Raw genomic sequence first — 18,689 nt, 5'->3', positions numbered from 1 at the left:
TAGTGTTAACCTAGAGTTAACTAGAGTTAACTAGTGTTAAACTAGAGTTAACTAGTGTTAACCTAGAGTTAACTAGAGTTAAACTAGAGTTAACGAGTGTTAACCTAGGGTTAACTAGAGTTAACTAGTGTTAAACTAAAGTTAACTAGTGTTAACCTAGAGTTAACTAGAGTTAACGAGTGTTAACCTAGAGTTAACTAGAGTTAAACTAGAGTTAACTAGTGTTAAACTAAGTTAACTAGTGTTAACCTAGAGTTAACTAGAGTTAACGAGTGTTAACCTAGAGTTAACTAGAGTTAAACTAGAGTTAACTAGTGTTAAACTAAAGTTAACTAGCGTTAACCTAGAGTTAACTAGAGTTAACCTAGAGTTAACCGCGTGTGGCTCCTGGGAGCAGCTGTTGTGTTCACGCCAGAGGAGGTATTTGACGTGTTTGATGTGAGCCGCGTCCTGATGGCGTCTGTCACTCAGGAATGAGACGCATGTTGATCCCTGAGGAGTTCATCTCTGTTCACCAGATCATCATCATCATCATCATCATCATAATAATAATAATCATAATAATAATAATAATCATAAAAATCATAAAAATCATCTTAATAAAAAAAAAATCATAATAATAATAATAAAAATAAGAAGAAGAATCATAATCATAATAATAAAAATAATCAATAAAAAAAATTAATAATCAATAAAATAAAACAAAATAATAATAATATGGTTCCACTAAATCTGTGGACGGCTTTTTATTCTAAATTTCCGGGGCGGAGGGAAACACACACACACACACACACTGCACACACACACACCGCACACACACACACCGCACACACACACACACACACTGCACACACACACACACACACCGCACACACACACGCACCGCACACACACACACACCGCGCACACACACGCACCGTGCACACACACACACACACACACACACACACACACACACACACACACGCACCGCCCAGAGGCAGAGAGTAACAGAGAGTAACAGAGAGTAACAGAGAGGTGAGGAGAGGTGAGGGACGCTCCAGGAGAGTAACAGAGAGTAACAGAGAGTAACAGAGAGTAACAGAGAGGTGAGGGAAGCTCCAGGAGAGTAACAGAGAGTAACAGAGAGTAACAGAGAGGTGAGGAGAGGTGAGGGACGCTCCAGGAGAGTAACAGAGAGTAACAGAGAGTAACAGAGAGTAACAGAGAGGTGAGGGAAGCTCCAGGAGAGTAACAGAGAGTAACAGAGAGTAACAGAGAGGTGAGGAGCAGTGGACTTGTGGACGGAGTGGACCCATCAGTGTGAAGAACAAGTGAGCCACAAACCTTTGAGCCGAACACAAGCCTCATATTCAAACTCCTAATCCTGAAGTGATGAATTGTGTTTGATATTTCTTTAGAAAAAGTAAACTAATGGCGCATTTCCACACCTCAGCCCAGTAGTGAGGGTGCGGTTTGGCCTGGCTCGGTTACGGCTCGCCTTTCCACCGCCACCAGTACCCTTATGGTGGGCGGGGTTTAAGAAAACAGTACCCTTATGGTGGGCGGGGTTTAAGCCAACAGTACCCTTATGGTGGGCGGGGTTTAAGACAGTACCCTTATGGTGGGCGGGGTTTAAGACAGTACCCTTATGGTGGGCGGGGTTTAAGACAGTACCCTTATGGTGGGCGGGGTTTAAGACAGTACCCTTATGGTGGGCGGGGTTTAAGAAGACAGTACCCTTATGGTGGGCGGGGTTTAAGCCGACAGTACCCTTATGGTGGGCGGGGTTTAAGACAGTACCCTTATGGTGGGCGGGGTTTAAGAAGACAGTATCCTTATGGTGGGCGGGGTTTAAGACAGTACCCTTATGGTGGGCGGGGTTTAAGACAGTACCCTTATGGTGGGCGGGGTTTAAGACAGTACCCTTATGGTGGGCGGGGTTTAAGACAGTACCCTTATGGTGGGCGGGGTTTAAGCCGGACGGCGATAGCCGCGGCCTCATAGCAGCCGACACAGTGTAGCCTGCTAATGAATCCAAGGAAAAGAAGAAAGCACACAATGAACAAAGAGCAACAATGGAGGACGTCCAAGAACGACGGAAAACTTTTCCACAACATTTTCTTCAATAAACAAAGCTTTCGGCGTTGTCCATAAATACCTCGCGGGTACTGTGTTTGTTTGTTATTATCCCACTGTCGCACGGAAGGGACGATTCTGTCGACCAATCAACGGACGGCGTGTGTAGCTGGAACTTGCCGGGACCCTTTCAGGCTCTCAGAACCTCAACGGAGGCGTACTGTGAGACGAGTACGGCTTAATACGAATCAGTCCGGATCACGCCCACTTTTGGCCCGCGCCATAAGGTATAGAAAATCCAAAGTGCCCAAAACAGCTCTTCCTCGCTGTTACGCGCCGTTTTGTCAGGGCATCGTGCCCCGTTTCCTCTGCGGCTCTCTGGCGCCCCCATGTGGTGAATAGCTGGCATTGTGACTATCAGAGTCCATGCGCTACACGCTGTTGTGGAGCAGCTGCGTGTAGTCTTCAGCTGCGTTTTGGCCTTCTGCTAATGGAATCATGGGATTATGGTTCATGTTTAAGGTATCGTGAGACTCCCCTGTGTGGCACAAACCCATCAGCCGTCCACACGTCAATGAAAATGAAGACCACATTGACTCTTGAGTGTGTGTGTGTGCGTGTGCGTGTGCGTGCGTGTGTGTGTGTGTGTGTGTGCGTGTGTGTGGACACTGATTGCTGCCTCGACCTTATTAAAGTAGAAACAGATTGAAGAATGATAATTATGTCTAATAGGGAGGAATTTCCCTCGCTATGTCAAACAGCAGCCTAATGACGAGGCTGCCTCTAAAGGAGGCTGCCTCATGACGAGGCTGCCTCTAAAGGAGGCTGCGGTCGGGTCAATTGGAACCACACACACTTGTGTGCACATGCACTCACAAAACATACGCACACCCGAGACGCACACATTCAAATGGAAACCAAATGAATAAATAATAAATATGGCTGCTAATCCAGGCTGTTATCCTGTCATTTAAAAAATGGGTATTTATCATTATCATCTGTATTATCATGTTTATCATTATCATTGTTTTGTAAATATGTCCTTCTGTTAGAATCACAAACCATCACGCATTTGTGGAAATGTGCGTCCTACTCCCTCCACATTCTGTTGTTCTGCGTTGTCCTGTTTCCGCAGGCAGCACTTATTCAGGATTAGGGTTCGGGTTAAACCAGGGTTTACTGCCTTTCACTTTGTCCCCTTAAGGTAAACAAACATTCAATTAACATGTGTGAGGATGTAATCCCAGGCGGGCGGAGCCAATTAAAGGATAAGCAGCTGGGCTCACAGCGGGATGCGGCCCTGTTCTAACGCTTCATCCACAAGAAATACTAACGTTTTCCAGAAGGTTCAAGACATTCCTAATAAACTTGTTTACTATATCTTCTGTTAACAAATACTTTTTACACTCCCAAATTCACATTGAATAACACATTTTTACATAGTGGCCCAATGAAGATCTGGTTAAATAGTCAACATGTTCTCCACCTCTGCATGATGATTTAATTGGTTGAGAATTGAGTTCCACAGTGAAATGAACAGAAAGCAGATGTGCAGCTGGCCTTCAACCACTGGAGGCTGAGGTCAGCCAGAGGCCTCAGCAGGAGAGATACAGCCTTCATATCAGCTGATGGAGCAATACACTCCATTAACATGGCCTTTAACCCCCTGTCTTTGTACAGTTGTACTTCACCTGACCCACAGTGAACGTCTCAGTGCCCTCTGTCCTAAAGGTCTCGTGTAGTGGACCATCTCAGCAGCTCCATCCTGGTCAGTATTCAAGTCAAAGTCGAGCTGCCACCACTTGTGATGTGGGCATAGAGGGCCACAACGAGCAGGACATCACAGACAGGATCTTTCTCCTATGAAGAACCATCATTACCCATTACCCTTTCATCCACAACCTTAAAGGCCTATTATGGTGAAGGTTAAAGTTTGACCTATAATGATGGGATAACTGTTCCACTAGAACATTGTGCACGTGACCTGTCTGTGAACTGTGAACCTGTAGGACGATACCTTTGTTCAGCAGGGTTTCATTCTTTTCGTGGGTCTTCAATGTTAGTGGCTCATCTGATGAGTTACAGATGGTGTTCTGTGATTGATTTAAGGAGTTGATTACTAAAGTGCACCCTGGTTGCTAATTGACTACCAGTGTGACAACTGTCTGTGGTTCAATGTGCCCTTTGTCAGATCTTTTGGATATTCCTTTGAAAGAATGAAAAACATTTGCAAAAGGCTTTTTAAAACATTCTGTTTTCCTTTTTGTCAGCACGAACGGTGAGGTAATTCAATTGTTCTGAATCTTCTTTCCTTTGCTTTTGGACAGGCTTCAGTCTTTTTATCAGTCAGTTGTTTTGGCACATTGTCAAACTTTAGGTAAAAGGTCAAATACAAATAATCGAGTTTGATCTTAGATCAAACCAACTTTTAGTAGATCTCCTTTGGAGCAGGTGGAGAAGGCGACTTTCATTACAAGCATATGTAATTAATAATATCATTTTTTTCATTAATAATATAATTTAATAATTGTATGCTTGAAAAATATCTACAAAGTGCCCTTTTCCTTAGACAGGTGTTCATAATTCATGAGGATATTACAAAGTGACCTTCCTCTGACTAGATTCCGGTGGTCCTTATTGGGGATAATTGCCCGATCAAGAAAGGATGGAATTAAAAACAGCTTAGTGTCAGCTGCAGCCATCAGGTCCCTCTGATCAGAGCAGGGCCTGCTCTGAAGGAACCCAGTGAGGCTGAAGTACAGACACACACCGCCCTCTGTCCTACAGACAGACAGACACACACGGCCCTCTGTCCTACAGACACACACCGCCCTCTGTCCTACAGACAGACACCGCCCTCTGTCCTACAGACAGACAGACACACACGGCCCTCTGTCCTACAGACACACACCGCCCTCTGTCCTACAGACAGACACCGCCCTCTGTCCTACAGACAGACACCGCCCTCTGTCCTACAGACACCGCCCTCTGTCCTACAGACAGACACCGCCCTCTGTCCTACAGACAGACACCGCCCTCTGTCCTACAGACACCGCCCTCTGTCCTACAGACAGACACCGCCCTCTGTCCTACAGACAGAAACCGCCCTCTGTCCTACAGACAGACAGACAGACACGGCCCTCTGTCCTACAGACAGACAGACACACAGCGCCTTCTGTCCTATAGACAGACAGACACACACACACACACACACACACACACACACACACACACACACACACACACACACAGACATACACACTGACACACACACACACACACACACACACACACACACACACACACACAGACACACACACTGACACACACACACACACACACACACACACACACACACACACACACACACACACACACACACACACACACACACACACACACACACACACACACACACACACACACACACACACTGACACACACACACACACACACACACACACACACACTGACACACACACTGACACACAGAAGGTTTCCAATGCTCCGATGAGTCTATTGGCTAAACTATCAACCGGTGGATGTGATTTATCTCACATGATATTATTTAAGTATGGGTTGCATATGAATTCATTTAACATGTCTCCATGCCTTTGTTAGTTCTCTGCTCTGCTTTGTTCACGTTGTGGACGTCCTCCAGAAGGAGGAGACAGCATAAGTACAACCAGCTATTGGCTGAAGGATCAAACTCATCGTGAGGCTGACATCAGTGTGTGGCCCCCACACACACGCACTGCTCTCTCCCTCAGCAGTTACACACAGCAGCTGGGGGCCCTGGGGTCGTCCCACCAGGGGCCCCACTCCGGAGGCCCCTCTCTGGAGCCCCCTAATGGCCGTCTCACCAGGGGCCTCCAGAGCTGGGGCCCCTAGGGGCCGTCCCACCAGGGGTCCCGCTCCGGAGGCTCCTGGTGGCCGTCTCACTAGGGGCCCCTCTCTGGGGGGGGGTGACTGGTGACTGTGAGGTCACTGTGAGGGCTGAAAGAACCAGTGAACCAGCCCTCACAGTGAACCAGCGTTGTGTGTGTGTGTGTGTGTGTGTGTGTGTGTGTGTGTGTGTGTGTGTGTGTGTGTGTGTGTGTGTGTGTGTGTGTGTGTGTGTGTGTGTGTGTGTGTGTGTGAGACAGATTGAGCCTTGTCTCCCAGATGGTTTTGTCTCAGAGGTTCATACCGGCCTTGTCTCTTTGTTTTTATAGAACAGATGTACAGATATATCTTTTCAGATTCATTTGATGTTTTTAATACTGCTAGCTGAAAAACAACTTTCATTGTGAATGGATGAAGGGTATAAAGCACTGAGCCATTGCGATGGCAGCAATGCAGACAAGTTATTCATTTATGTTTCATTTGATCAAATAACTTACAAACATGTAAGTATCATGTGTTACACACATGATAACCTTGCAAACCTTGCTTTTTCAAAATTCTGAAAACTATTAATACCTACGTATATGCTTTTTTACAATTACATTGTTTTTTATAGCCTGGTGAATATTAATATCATTATTTATGAATTGATTCAAAACATGTATTCTATAGCTATACCCGCATACGAACAAACTGTGATTTATGTAACACAGAGAAATGTCATGAATCAGACTCCAACCTAAACCACAGCATAGGCTGATGCTTTATGTTGTCAAAAAGGACCCATAAGGACGTTCTGCAGAACCACAGAACCACTGCCCACATAGAGCTCCACAGAACCACAGAACCACAGAACCACTGCCCACACAGAGCTCCACAGAGCCATAAGAACCACAGAACCACAGAACCACTGCCCACAGAGCTCCACAGAGCCACAGAACCACAGAACCACTGCCCACACAGAGCTCCACAGAACCACAGAACCACAGAACCACTGCCCACACAGAGCTCCACAGAGCCATAAGAACCACAGAACCATAAGAACCACAGAACCATTAGAACCACAGAACCACTGCCCACAGCTCCACACTCAACAGAACGCTGGCTGGGTTGTAGCTGTGAGCCTCCTGATAGGGGATGGATTATGCTCTTTTCCAAAGAGTTTATTCAAATAAAGGATAAAAAATAGATAAAAGTAGTCTCTTTGAGCACAAGTTCACAATATGAGCACAAGTTTTTGAGCACAAGTTCACAATATGATCAATAGAAAGCACTACCGTATAAATATTCATTATACAATCATTGTTCAGTTTAACGGAAGCAGGGTGTGTGAAGCCAGACTATAATGCAATATATATCATATATTTTTTGTGTGGGCTATTTAATGTCCACCTTTTATGTTTCTAATATCTATATTCATGTTTACTTTTTTTTCTCCAAGTGTTTGTGTTAATGTGTTTGTGTTTAAATGTGTATAGGTTTGTTTGTTTGTTTGTTTGTTTGCAATACAGCATAAGCAGCCTTCCTAAACACATTATTCAAGTTCTATGTTAACATAATTCTAAAGTTAGAATTCATCCAAAACCTTTTGAATGTCTGAATACTTCCGGCCTACAGACACATCTCTTATTTCAAGCTGCTCCGAGGTTACCATGGTTACAGTTCTCAGGTCTGTCATGTGGTATCCAAGGTTACTCTCTGCCAGGTTACCGTTCAGTAAACAGATGCAGTGCCTGGTGGTGCCTCATCACTTCATTAAAGTGATCGGGTTACTGACTACAGGTAGGCCCTTCTCTGCTGTCTGTAAACTATGGTTAGTGTTGGTGTTTCTATATGGTAGCTCTATGTTCTGCTGTGTTTCTAAGCATTATGACTGGTTAGTGTTGGTGTTTCTATATGTTAGCTCTATGTTCTGCTGTGTTTCTAAGCATTATGACTGGTTAGTGTTGGTGTTTCTATATGTTAGCTCTATGTTCTGCTGTGTTTCTAAGCATTATGACTGGTTAGTGTTGGTGTTTCTATATGGTAGCTCTATGTTCTGCTGTGTTTCTAAGCATTGTGTTCTAAAGAAATAGAATCCATCCTTTATCTACTTCACTATCCATTGTTGTTGATATTGAATAGTTTCTTAGTAGGAATATTAAACAGCTTTCAGATACATGGTTGCATGCATGTTGGGTTGAATGTAAAGGAACATTTTTAATAGTAATAATAACAATGTGTGTGTGTGTGTGTGTGTGTGTGTGTGTGTGTGTGTGTGTGTGTGTGTGTGTAGCCTAACGATGCCGGCCGGAGAGGGTAAGAGTGACATGGAGCGTCTGGGGCTGTTTAAGGAGATGGGGTACGTGTCCATCGGAGATAAGTACGTCCCGGCCACATACAGTAAGTGGATCACTCTCCCGAGAAATTTAAAATCTTTCCATGCTTAACGTTAAACAGATATTAAATAAATATAGAGCATAAACTACATCATTCTGAATTGCTATAGATGAAAATGATTTGAAATGAAGAACTATCTACATGATGTATTATATAGGTTGACACCTATAGTGTTCTAGCAATTAAAAGATAAATTCTTCAATGAAAAATAAGAGTAGGCTGTATTGGCAGAATCAGCTGTTGGTTTTATTCTAATTCTGGTTCATAGTTAACAACAGAGTATAAAGCTGATGGTCTACCTGAACACAGAACCCTTTATAATGGATCACCTAATCTTAACAATAAACATTACAGTCAATACCGTTGCATTGTAACCTGAAACATCCAAAGTCAAGCCTAATAAAGTGAGGCTGTGATCCACAGAGAAGGGGTCCCACATGAGGGTGGGACCACTGCCCTAACCCTCACCCTCACCCTCACCCTAACCCTCACCCTAACCCTCACCCTCACCCTAACCCTCACCCTAACCCTAACCCTCACCCTCACCCTAACCCTCACCCTCACCCTAACTCTCACCCTAACCCTACCCTAACCCTAACTCTCACCCTAACCCTCACCCTCACCCTCACCCTAACCCTCACCCTCACCCTCACCCTAACCTAACCCTCACCCTCACCCTAACCCTCACCCTCACCCTAACCCTAACCCTAACCCTCACCCTAACCCTCACCCTAACCCTCACCCTCACCCTAACCCTCACCCTCACCCTCACCCTCACCATAACCCTAACCCTCACCCTAACCCTCACCCTCACCCTAACCCTAACCCTCACCCTCACCCTAACCCTAACCCTCACCCTCACCCTCACCCTCACCCTAACCCTCACCCTCACCCTAACCTAACCCTCACCCTAACCCTCACCCTAACTCTCACCCTCACCCTCACCCTAACTCTCACCCTCACCCTCACCCTAACCCTCACCCTAACTCTCACCCTAACCCCTAACCCTCACCCTCACCCTAACCCTCACCCTCACCCTCACCCTCACCCTCACCCTAACCCTCACCCTCACCCTAACCTAACCCTCACCCTAACCCTCACCCTAACTCTCACCCTCACCCTCACCCTAACCCCTCACCCTCACCCTAACCCTAACCCTCACCCTCACCCTCACCCTCACCCTCACCCTAACCTAACCTAACCTAACCTGACCTAACCTAACCTAACCTAACCTGACCTGACCTAACCTAACCTGACCCGTCCCCAGGACCCTTCAACGAGGCGGCGGGCCGCGGCCGGCAGATGCAGACCGGGGGGCCGCGGCTCAGCAGCTCGCTCCAGAGCGGCCTCTTCGAGACGTCCTTCCAGCGGATCTTCGAGAGGGAGGCGCTGAACGAGCCGCTGAAGAGGGCGCGGCAGCAGCGCCTCCTGCTGGCGCGGCGGCGCGTGGGCAAGCTGTTCCTGCCTAGCGACGGCCCCAAGGCAACGTGAGGACAGCACCACACCGCTCCCTGGAGCCCGCCGGCCGTTCTGACCTGCCCCTCCCCTCCCAGGTGCGGTTCAGGCAGCTACTACGGGACTCTGGCGGGGCCCATGAAGGCCATGAGCGCCCAGACCGTCCCCAAGAAGAGCCTCCCCTCCCCCGGGCGCAACATCTACACCTCCCCCCCCAAGAAGGGCGCCGGCTCCAGGTCAGCCGCCACGGCCTCCGGGCCTCCGGGCCTCCGGGCCTCCGGGCCTCCGGGCCTCCCCCTGTTCAGCAGCGGGTTGACCGGCCTCTGAGTTAACACCTTCACCCTGTCCCTCCCTCCAGCTATCCCAACGTGACCCTGTCCAGGCTGGAGCTGTACGCCTCCGACCGCTACGACCGGGCCCAGGACCTCCTGCAGGTACAGAGCGCTCATCCCACCCGGACCAGCCCTGGTCCTCTGTTATGCTGCTTTTCCACAGGACAGTACCAGCTCAACGACGTGGCACGACTTTGGTCTGGTTCCAGGCACGTCGTGCTTCCTTCTAAAGTACCTCTTCAACGTGGGCGTGTCGTCACAGCACGCATGCACCAAACTGCAGCACATCCGCGACACATAAACAGACAGCAGCGTCTCCAGCGCTGTCACGGTCCCACGGCGTGTTCTTACGCGCTGATCCTGTTCAATCATCAATCACTACTGTCGGCTGAGCGCTGAGGCGAGTGTTTAAAGACGCCGGGGTCGGGTGTCGGGTGTCGAGACGTCGCGCTCATTGTTATTCGTCCAGTGGCGTCACTCTGGCCAATCAGTGGCCAGCAGCATGTTTACGTCACACTAAAATATCAGATCAGCTCTCTTGGAACCCGGACGGAGGTGAGACTAAAAAAGTACCAGGTACCAGGTACCAGGTGGAGGTGGTGGCGGTGGAGGTGGTGACGATGGAGGTAGTGGCGGTGGAGGTGGTGGCGGTGGAGGTGGTGACGGTGGAGGTGGTGGCGGTGGAGGTGGTGACGGTGGAGGTGGTGGTATATCATATATAATGCAACACCTTTGACTTTTTTGACCTTTAACTCCAGTCCAGTCCAGTGTATTGACCTTTGACTCCAGTCCAGTCCAGTGTATTGACCTTTGACTCCAGTCCAGTCCAGTGTATTGACCTTTGACTCCAGTCCAGTGTATTGACCTTTGACTCCAGTCCAGTGTATTGACCTTTGACTCCAGTCCAGTGTATTGACCTTTGACTCCAGTCCAGTGTATTGACCTTTGACTCCAGTCCAGTGTATTGACCTTTGACTCCAGTCCAGTGTATTGACCTTTGACTCCAGTCCAGTGTATTGACCTTTGACTCCAGTCCAGTGTATTGACCTTTGACTCCAGTCCAGTGTATTGACCTTTGACTCTGTTTGACTCTTGAATGTTTCAGTTTAGCTGTCATCAGTTTACAATGTTGTGTATCTGAAGTTGCATTTAGGCTTCACAATTTAGTTGACTATTTCGTCATGTAGCAGGTACCTTTATGGAAAGAGACAGTGAAGATACAGGTCATTAAGGAGCAGGGCGGGCATGTGATGCTGTATTTAACGTTGCAGTGAGCTCATGCACCTGGGACCTTCTGATGAGCTGTAGGGAGGCGCTGTGCGTCATCCTGATGTATTGTTCTTATTGTGTTCTCTGTATGTTGCAGAGGGAGACAGCAACCAACCGTTCAAAGTTCAAGAGTGGTCCCTTTAAACTCCACCTCCACCCTAAAGACTATTTCCACGACAACCCATACTTTAGCCACAAGCCCCTCCCACCAGCGCCAAAGCCACTTCCTGCAACAAAACAATTCTCAGTTCCCTTCAAACCTTCCTCCCCCACCAAGCAGGTAATGGATGAATGGTAATGAAGCAGGTAATGCATGACTGTCTGTCCCACGTCTCACATGATACCAGGTAATGGATGAATGGTAATGAAGCAGGTAATGCATGATGATGATACCAGGTACTAAAGAGAGTCTACCTGTCAGATCGGGGGCATGAAGGCGGGGACCTTTGACCTCTACCCGTCCCATTCGGCTGACCCCTACGCGCCTCGCCGACCCAAACAAGCGCACCCCGGGCCCCCGACGTTCTGGCCGGCCCCTGGCCCCAAGAGCTCCCCCGTCAGGAGCATCCTCACCCTGAACGTCCAGCGGTCAGCACCTCTTCCCTCCTCTTCCTTTGGTCTAAATAGTCAATGAAGTCCATTTACTTCCAACCGTTAATCCCAGCATCAAAGGACTTCACAGCCCATAGGGGAGGGATAGATCTAATGACGAATAGATCAGATGATGGATAAAGTTACCAAACGTACAGTCAGACTCAGGCGCAAATGCTTGGTTACAATTTGCATTACAGTGTTCGTGTTAAAGAGTAATTCCAGAGTGAATTCAACGACATGGAACAGCATGTACTTCATATGTGGTAACACATAAGTGTGTGGTTATGGTTCGGGGTTAGCATCAGCAACATAAAATAAAGTGTTTGGTTCAGGGTTGGGGGTAATGTTTGATCTAAAACGCTAACCACTGTCATGTAAACACACGTATGAAGTACATAATGGAACAGGTTGTGTGTTACCAAACGTCTTCTCAAAGTGGTGGTGGCTTGGTGAAGGTCACTGGGCACACGTTGGTGAAGCTGTTCTTATCGTCGCTGTCTGCTTCCCTTTCCACCGATGGTGTGACTTTAATCTGTTGTGATCTTTATTTGGTTTCAGGGCGGTGAACTCCTCCAACTACTCCTCCCCCATCCCCGCCATCATGACCGTCTGATGGACCTTACCCCCTCCATTATGACCCCCCCATTATGACCCCTCCATTATGACCCCCCCATTATGACCCCTCCATTATGACCCCTCCATTATGACCCCCCCATCATGACCCCCCCATCATGACCCCCCCATTATGACGTCTGATGGACCTTACCCCCTCCATTATGACCCCTCCATTATGACCCCCCCATTATGACCCCTCCATTATGACCCCCCCATTATGACGCCCCCATTATGACCCCCCCATCATGACGTCTGATGGACCTTACCCACTCCATTATGACCCCCCCATCATGACGTCTGATGGACCTTACCCACGCTGGGGCAACAGGGGTAGACTCTTGTCCTCGGCCCTGACCACGGTGTGACCAGAGACCGTGAAATGAACACATCGGAATATCTTGTTGAGCAGATTATCTTATTTTTATTGCATTTTGCTTGTTGATGTTTTTAGTATAAAGCAAACCACTCAAAGTAAAGTAGAAAAAACATTTGGATTTTATTGTAAAATAGAGTTGGTTGGTGAGTGATAAACTGTCATGGTTCTGAGACATATATTGGCATTTTGGACTCTGGCGGCACCTAGTGGCCGCACATATGTTATTTAGGTATTTCCTGTTCCCCTGCAGTCCCAATTACTCCTGTCACGTTTCCCCTGTCACATGACCAATCAAGCCATGTATTCAAGCCCTTCCTTTGACAATGTTCTTTGGTGTGCCACTTCGAACTCTGACCCGAGCTTAGCCTTGAAAGATAAGCCGTTTCTCAATTCGCATTCTCGTGTGTTCTCGTGTACTTGCGTTCTCGATAAACGTCATCAGTGGTAGCCCAAGCACTGTTCCAATTCCAAGTACGCGAGTACGCGAGTACTGTCGTAAAACCCGGAAGTGTTCTCGATGCGTTCTCGATGAGGCCGTTCTACCGAGGATGCATCGGAGGTGACTCGTGTGGACTTGGGACCGTTAAATATCCCAGAATGCATCATCGAGTCCGCTGCTGTGCCAATTGCAGGTGCGTACTTGCGTTCTCGGAAGTCTGTACTTGAAAGTCCGGACTTGCCAAGTACGTACTTCCAAGTCCGCGAGAACGTAGTCCGCGTACTTGGTATTGAGAAACGGCTATAGAGTACTATTGATTCACTGTGTTTTGACCCCCCTGCCTGTTCTCTGGATTACCCACTCGGATTTGCCCCTTTGGTACGACGCTTTGAATTCTTTGTATTTTGACCGAGAGTCTGTTTAGTTTAGTTTTCTTTTTGCCTTTTTGGAATTTTGCCTTTGTTAGATTTTTGACTTTGGACTTCTATGATCTTCTGTGTTTTTGCCCAAGGACTTGGTTACAATAAATAACACTAAATTAAGCCGTCTCTGCACTTGAGTCTACACCCTCCTTGTTTCCCACTGGGTTTGGAGTAGAACTGTGGATCTGGAAATCCTGGCTCGATTCCCAACCCTGACATAAACATGTTGAGTCTTCGTATCGATCAATGAGAATAATGTCGGTATCTTATATTTACCCCCATACCTTTCTGCTACCTGTATCACTGAGGGGCCGGAGAGGCAGTTCTACTCATTAAGTACTGTCAAACCCATTGTGTAACTGTTATTACTGTTAGTAACTGTTACTGTCATTTGATCCAGTGGCATGCACCTCTACAGACCAACACTCAACCCGAATTGAAGAAGAAATTCTAGACAAATGAGCTGCATTCATTTTCCTTCTTACAAATATGTGTCTGTGTTTGACAGCACAGTTTATTGTTTTAATGTCAAAGTCCAAAACATTGATCAAAATGTTGTACATAAGACATATGTTAAGACATACTTCAGTGTAGTTGTAGTGCAATAAAGTACAAAGTTATATTTTCTGAGATATTTAGTAGTAGCAATTTGTGTGTTTGTGGGTGTGTGTGTGTGTGTGTGGGTGTTTGTGTGTGTGGGTGTTTGTGTGGGGGGGGGGTTAGCCTGCTGGGTTAGCGGTCCGCCGTTAGCCTGTGGGGCTAGCGGTCCTCCTGAGGGTTAGCATGCTGTGTTAGCCCGTGGGTTAGCCTGCAGGGCTAGCGGTCCTCTATTAGCCTCTGTGTTAGCGGTCGTCCTGAGCGTGCCCGGCAGCGTGCTCCTGTGGGTTAGCCTGTGGGTTAGCCTGTGGTTAGCTGCTAGCGGGCGTCCCGACGGCGTGCTCCTGTGGGTTAGCCTGTGGGTTAGCCTGTGGTTAGCTGCTAGCGGGCGTCCCGACGGCGTGTTCCTGGCAGTACAGCTCTCCCTCGATGAGGTAGTAGCCTTTGTGCTTGAGCTCCGTGCCGCAGAACGCACACAGGAAGCACGCGGGGTGGCGCCACTTCTCTCCAGCGTGGACCACGGGACCGCTGCGATGACACAAACACGATGAATGAGTGAAAACATTCATGTACCTCAGCCTTAAACATGCAGAACGCTGTCTGGTGAGGTGTGCTCTCAGTTGATTTTCACTTTGGTTCAGCATTAACTCGTGAGTTAAGCCGTTCCAACGTGATCTGTGTGTGTTTGGAGCGTGACCCCACAGAGCTGTACTGGAAACCAGTACAGAGCTGCACTGGAAACCAGTACAGCTCTGTGTGCTGGTGGACGTCTTCTCCACGGGCCTCAGACTGATGAACTTTGAGGGCTAACCCGTATCAGCTTGTGTTGTGTTTGTATGTTTATATGTATGAGAATATATCATATGGATATATCTATATATGTTTAGACTTATTTATCTATATCTAAATACACAGATATAGATATGATATGAATATATCACATGTTTATGTATATATATATATATATATATATATATATATATGAACATAATGGTATTTTAAAAGAAGAAGCCATGTGTTCATGTTTGATACTTTGATGCTTCAGCTCCTATTGACACAGCCGTTAGCGTCCATGTTGGCTGAAGCTTCAGGGTTTGACTGTCTGCTGTCCATCTGTAGACGTCTTCACTAACCCCTCTCTGCGTCATAAAGACTCTGGCTCTGCTTTAAAACAGCTCAACATGCTGAGTGGCTGAATTGCGGGGAACCACAATCTCCAAGGGTTTGAGTTCATTAACTAAGCGGTTTTCCCATAACCTCCTTGAGGCTGAAATGATCCATGACCAAACTCTTTACAAACTTTCAACTTTGCTTCCGCAGCCAAAATGGTAAGCTTTCCTGACCAGCAGAACCACCACTGGACCACCCACCACAGCACCTCAGGAGCTCTGCAGACCACTGGAGTCGCCAGCGGAGCCATCATGAGTCCACTCGGACTTCATGCGTCCAAACATTTAAACATAACAAACTCAGACTCTCATCTTTGTTTTGAAGCTTCAACATCTTTGATGCCGAACATGTCTCCATTGTTGGGCATCAATTGAACTCTGAGAATCCCTTCTGTGCTCCTGCCTGATTCAGGGAGTTCTTCCTTGGTGTGTGTCAGTATGCAGAGCCTGACATGTGGCCTGTAAAGCCCATGAGACCGACTGAGATGGAACATAAAATGACCTGACGTGACCCTCTGGAGCTCCCCCTGTGTGCTACGCAGCACTGGGTGTGAGTCTTCACCGCCCCACCTCCCCTCCTAGCCCCCCACCTCCTCTCCTAGCCCCCCACCTCCCCTCCTAGCCCCCCTGAGCCCCCCACCTCCCCGCCTAGCCCCCCACCTCCCCTCCTAGCCCCTCCTAGCCCCCCCACCTCCCCTCCTAGCCCCCCTGAGCCCCCCACCTCCCCTCCTAGCCCCCCACCTCCCCTCCTAGCCCCCCTGAGCCCCCCACCTCCCCGCCTAGCCCCCCACCTCCCCTCCTAGCCCCTCCTAGCCCCCCCACCTCCCCTCCTAGCCCCCCTGAGCCCCCCACCTCCCCTCCTAGCCCCCCACCTCCCCTCCTAGCCCCCCTGAGCCCCCCACCTCCCCTCCTAGCCCCCCACCTCCCCTCCTAGCCAATCCACCAGTGGACAGGAAATGAAGCCAATTCAATAAGTAATGGGCGACATGTTGGGTGGACTGGTACAACTGGTCAGGGTTTACCATCGGCTCATCTATGATCTGGACATTCATATCACGTTCATTCTTACATGATCCCTTTTCCACAGACGTCACAGAGAGGGAGCTTCTGTAACTTAGCAACCGGAGGCTGAGGCTTGCTGAGCGGAGCGGTGACGTGGCGGGTGGTGGGCCGGCTGACACCTGCGTAGTTATAGTAATAATACTACCATTTATTATTATTATTATTAGGAAGTGTTCCATTTCTAAATCCATGGCCACATACTGTTGTTGTTGTCATCCATCGTTACTACGGACGCCACCGCTGGAGGCGCTCCGAACGGTCGCGGCCGGACGTTGAACTTGTGCTCAAAGTGTCCGAGATCCTGGGGGACAGACAGACAGACAGACAGACAGACAGACAGACTGAAGTTAAAGGAGAAGAGGACAGACAGACTGAACTAACCTGAGCACATGTGAAATGACCAGAGATTGTTGCCAACATTCTTTATAATCCATTTATCAGTTTCTTGTAATATAATAATGATATTAAATATGTATCTCTATATTGATCTTTCATCCGATGTCAGATGACTGTGAGCTTGAGGCGGGGGTGCGTTGTTGGTCAAATGCATCCAGCACATGTGGTGAGGTCCCACACCCACCAACCGTCACGCAGGAGCAGAGACGGGAGTTGATCTACGACCTCATCAGTACAACCTCCTCCACAAAACACTCAGGGTCACTCTTCACTAGTTCATAATGTTTTCATCATATTTGTACCTTTTGATCGGCCTGCAGGTTGACTCTGAACGGCTCCATCTGAGGAGACCACAGCCTGGTCTCCGGTCTGGAGCAGCACACAAACACAAGCACTTGTTACACACTTATTACACAACATAAGGGATTATGATGTATCATCAGTCCAGACCAACTAGCAGACAAACATCATCCATTATAGTAAGTTAGTCAAATGTATTCATGAGGCCCATTTAAAAACAGTCTTCACTAGAAAAGAACACAGACCACTTTATAAACCTACAGTATATTCAAACATTAGAGTTGATTTAAAATAAGGACAGTACATGAAAAACATCAAAATAACAGCATATCATAAAGAGGAGGAAAGGCCAGAAGAGGTTTAGAGCCTGGATTTAAGAATGGTGACGGAGGAGTGTCTCTAACAGAGGAGTGTCTCTAACAGAGGAGTGTCTCTATCGGAGGAGTGTCTCTAACAGAGGAGTGTCTCTAACAGAGGAGTGTCTCTATCGGAGGAGTGTCTCTAACAGAGGAGTGTCTCTAACGGAGGAGTGTCTCTAACAGGAGTGTCTCTAACAGAGGAGTGTCTCTAACAGGAGTGTCTCTAACAGAGGAGTGTCTCTAACAGGAGTGTCTCTAACAGAGTGTCTCTAACAGGAGTGTCTCTAACAGAGGAGTGTCTCTAACAGGAGTGTCTCTAACAGAGGAGTGTCTCTAACAGGAGTGTCTCTAACAGAGGAGTGTCTCTAACAGGAGTGTCTCTAACAGAGGAGTGTCTCTAACAGGAGTGTCTCTAACAGAGTGTCTCTAACAGGAGTGTCTCTAACAGAGGAGTGTCTCTAACAGGAGTGTCTCTAACAGAGGAGTGTCTCTAACAGAGGAGTGTCTCTAACGGAGGAGTGTCTCTAACAGAGGAGTGTCTCTAAGAGAGGAGTGTCTCTAACTGAAGGCGGCAGTTCGTTCCAAAGCCACAGCAGAGCTCTGTCACATGACGTACGGCTGAGGACAGAGACCAGCGCTCCTCTTCCCAGGGCTGGTTTAGTGCACCGCTCCATCTGTTCTGTGTTATGATCAGATCCCTGTTCTGTGTTATGATCAGATCCCTGTTCTGTGTTATGTTCAGATCCCTGTTCTGTGTTATGATCAGATCCCTGTTCTGTGTTATGTTCAGATCCCTGTTCTGTGTTATGATCAGATCCCTGTTCTGTGTTTTGTTCAGATCCCTGTTCTGTGTTATGTTCAGATCCCTGTTCTGTGTTATGTTCAGATCCCTGTACACACTGGGGGAGGAGCAGAATGTCTTTACCTTTCTATTTTGAAACAGAGCTGCTGGGTGGAGCTTAGGATGGCGTTCTGGCCTTCA

The 18,689-nt window shown here is 47.8% G+C and overlaps 3 protein-coding genes across 3 annotated transcripts in view; 1 reads left to right on the top strand and 2 right to left on the bottom strand.

The window, feature by feature from the left end:
- Positions 1-7,597, bottom strand: part of p2rx3a (purinergic receptor P2X, ligand-gated ion channel, 3a) — a gene marked incomplete at both ends in the record, with an annotated part of 10,241 nt that extends 2,644 nt beyond the window's left edge. The window contains one exon of the mRNA XM_084469630.1: positions 7,559-7,597. Within this exon, the coding sequence (XP_084325756.1) occupies positions 7,559-7,597 (39 nt within the window). The remainder of the gene's footprint in view (positions 1-7,558) is intronic.
- Positions 7,598-8,225: 628 nt separating this feature from the next.
- cfap96 (cilia and flagella associated protein 96) lies at positions 8,226-12,585 on the top strand (the record flags this gene model as incomplete). The annotated part of the gene is made up of 7 exons (XM_084469629.1): positions 8,226-8,325; positions 9,590-9,809; positions 9,876-10,013; positions 10,136-10,211; positions 11,476-11,658; positions 11,800-11,966; positions 12,531-12,585. The coding sequence occupies 7 exons, from the start codon at positions 8,226-8,228 to the stop codon at positions 12,583-12,585; spliced, it is 939 nt and encodes a 312-aa protein (XP_084325755.1).
- Positions 12,586-13,059: 474 nt separating this feature from the next.
- LOC311344977 (PDZ and LIM domain protein 3-like) overlaps positions 13,060-18,689 on the bottom strand; it is a 6,854-nt gene continuing 1,224 nt past the window's right edge. Inside the window, exons 2-6 of the mRNA XM_084469335.1 lie at positions 18,633-18,689; positions 17,351-17,417; positions 16,854-16,953; positions 16,660-16,771; positions 13,060-14,949 (exon numbers count right to left, since the gene is read on the bottom strand). The exon at positions 18,633-18,689 is cut by the window's right edge and continues 95 nt beyond it. Coding sequence (XP_084325461.1) covers positions 14,796-14,949; positions 16,660-16,771; positions 16,854-16,953; positions 17,351-17,417; positions 18,633-18,689 — 490 coding nt within the window. The 3' untranslated portion in view covers positions 13,060-14,795. The remainder of the gene's footprint in view (positions 14,950-16,659; positions 16,772-16,853; positions 16,954-17,350; positions 17,418-18,632) is intronic.

The sequence above is a fragment of the Micromesistius poutassou genome (assembly GCF_964030765.1).
Source record: "Micromesistius poutassou genome assembly, chromosome: 6".
In the NCBI taxonomy this organism is placed as follows: Eukaryota; Metazoa; Chordata; class Actinopteri; order Gadiformes; family Gadidae; genus Micromesistius; species Micromesistius poutassou.
The sequence above is the reverse complement of the archived record's forward strand: the minus strand, read 5'-3'. Positions and strand labels throughout refer to the sequence as shown.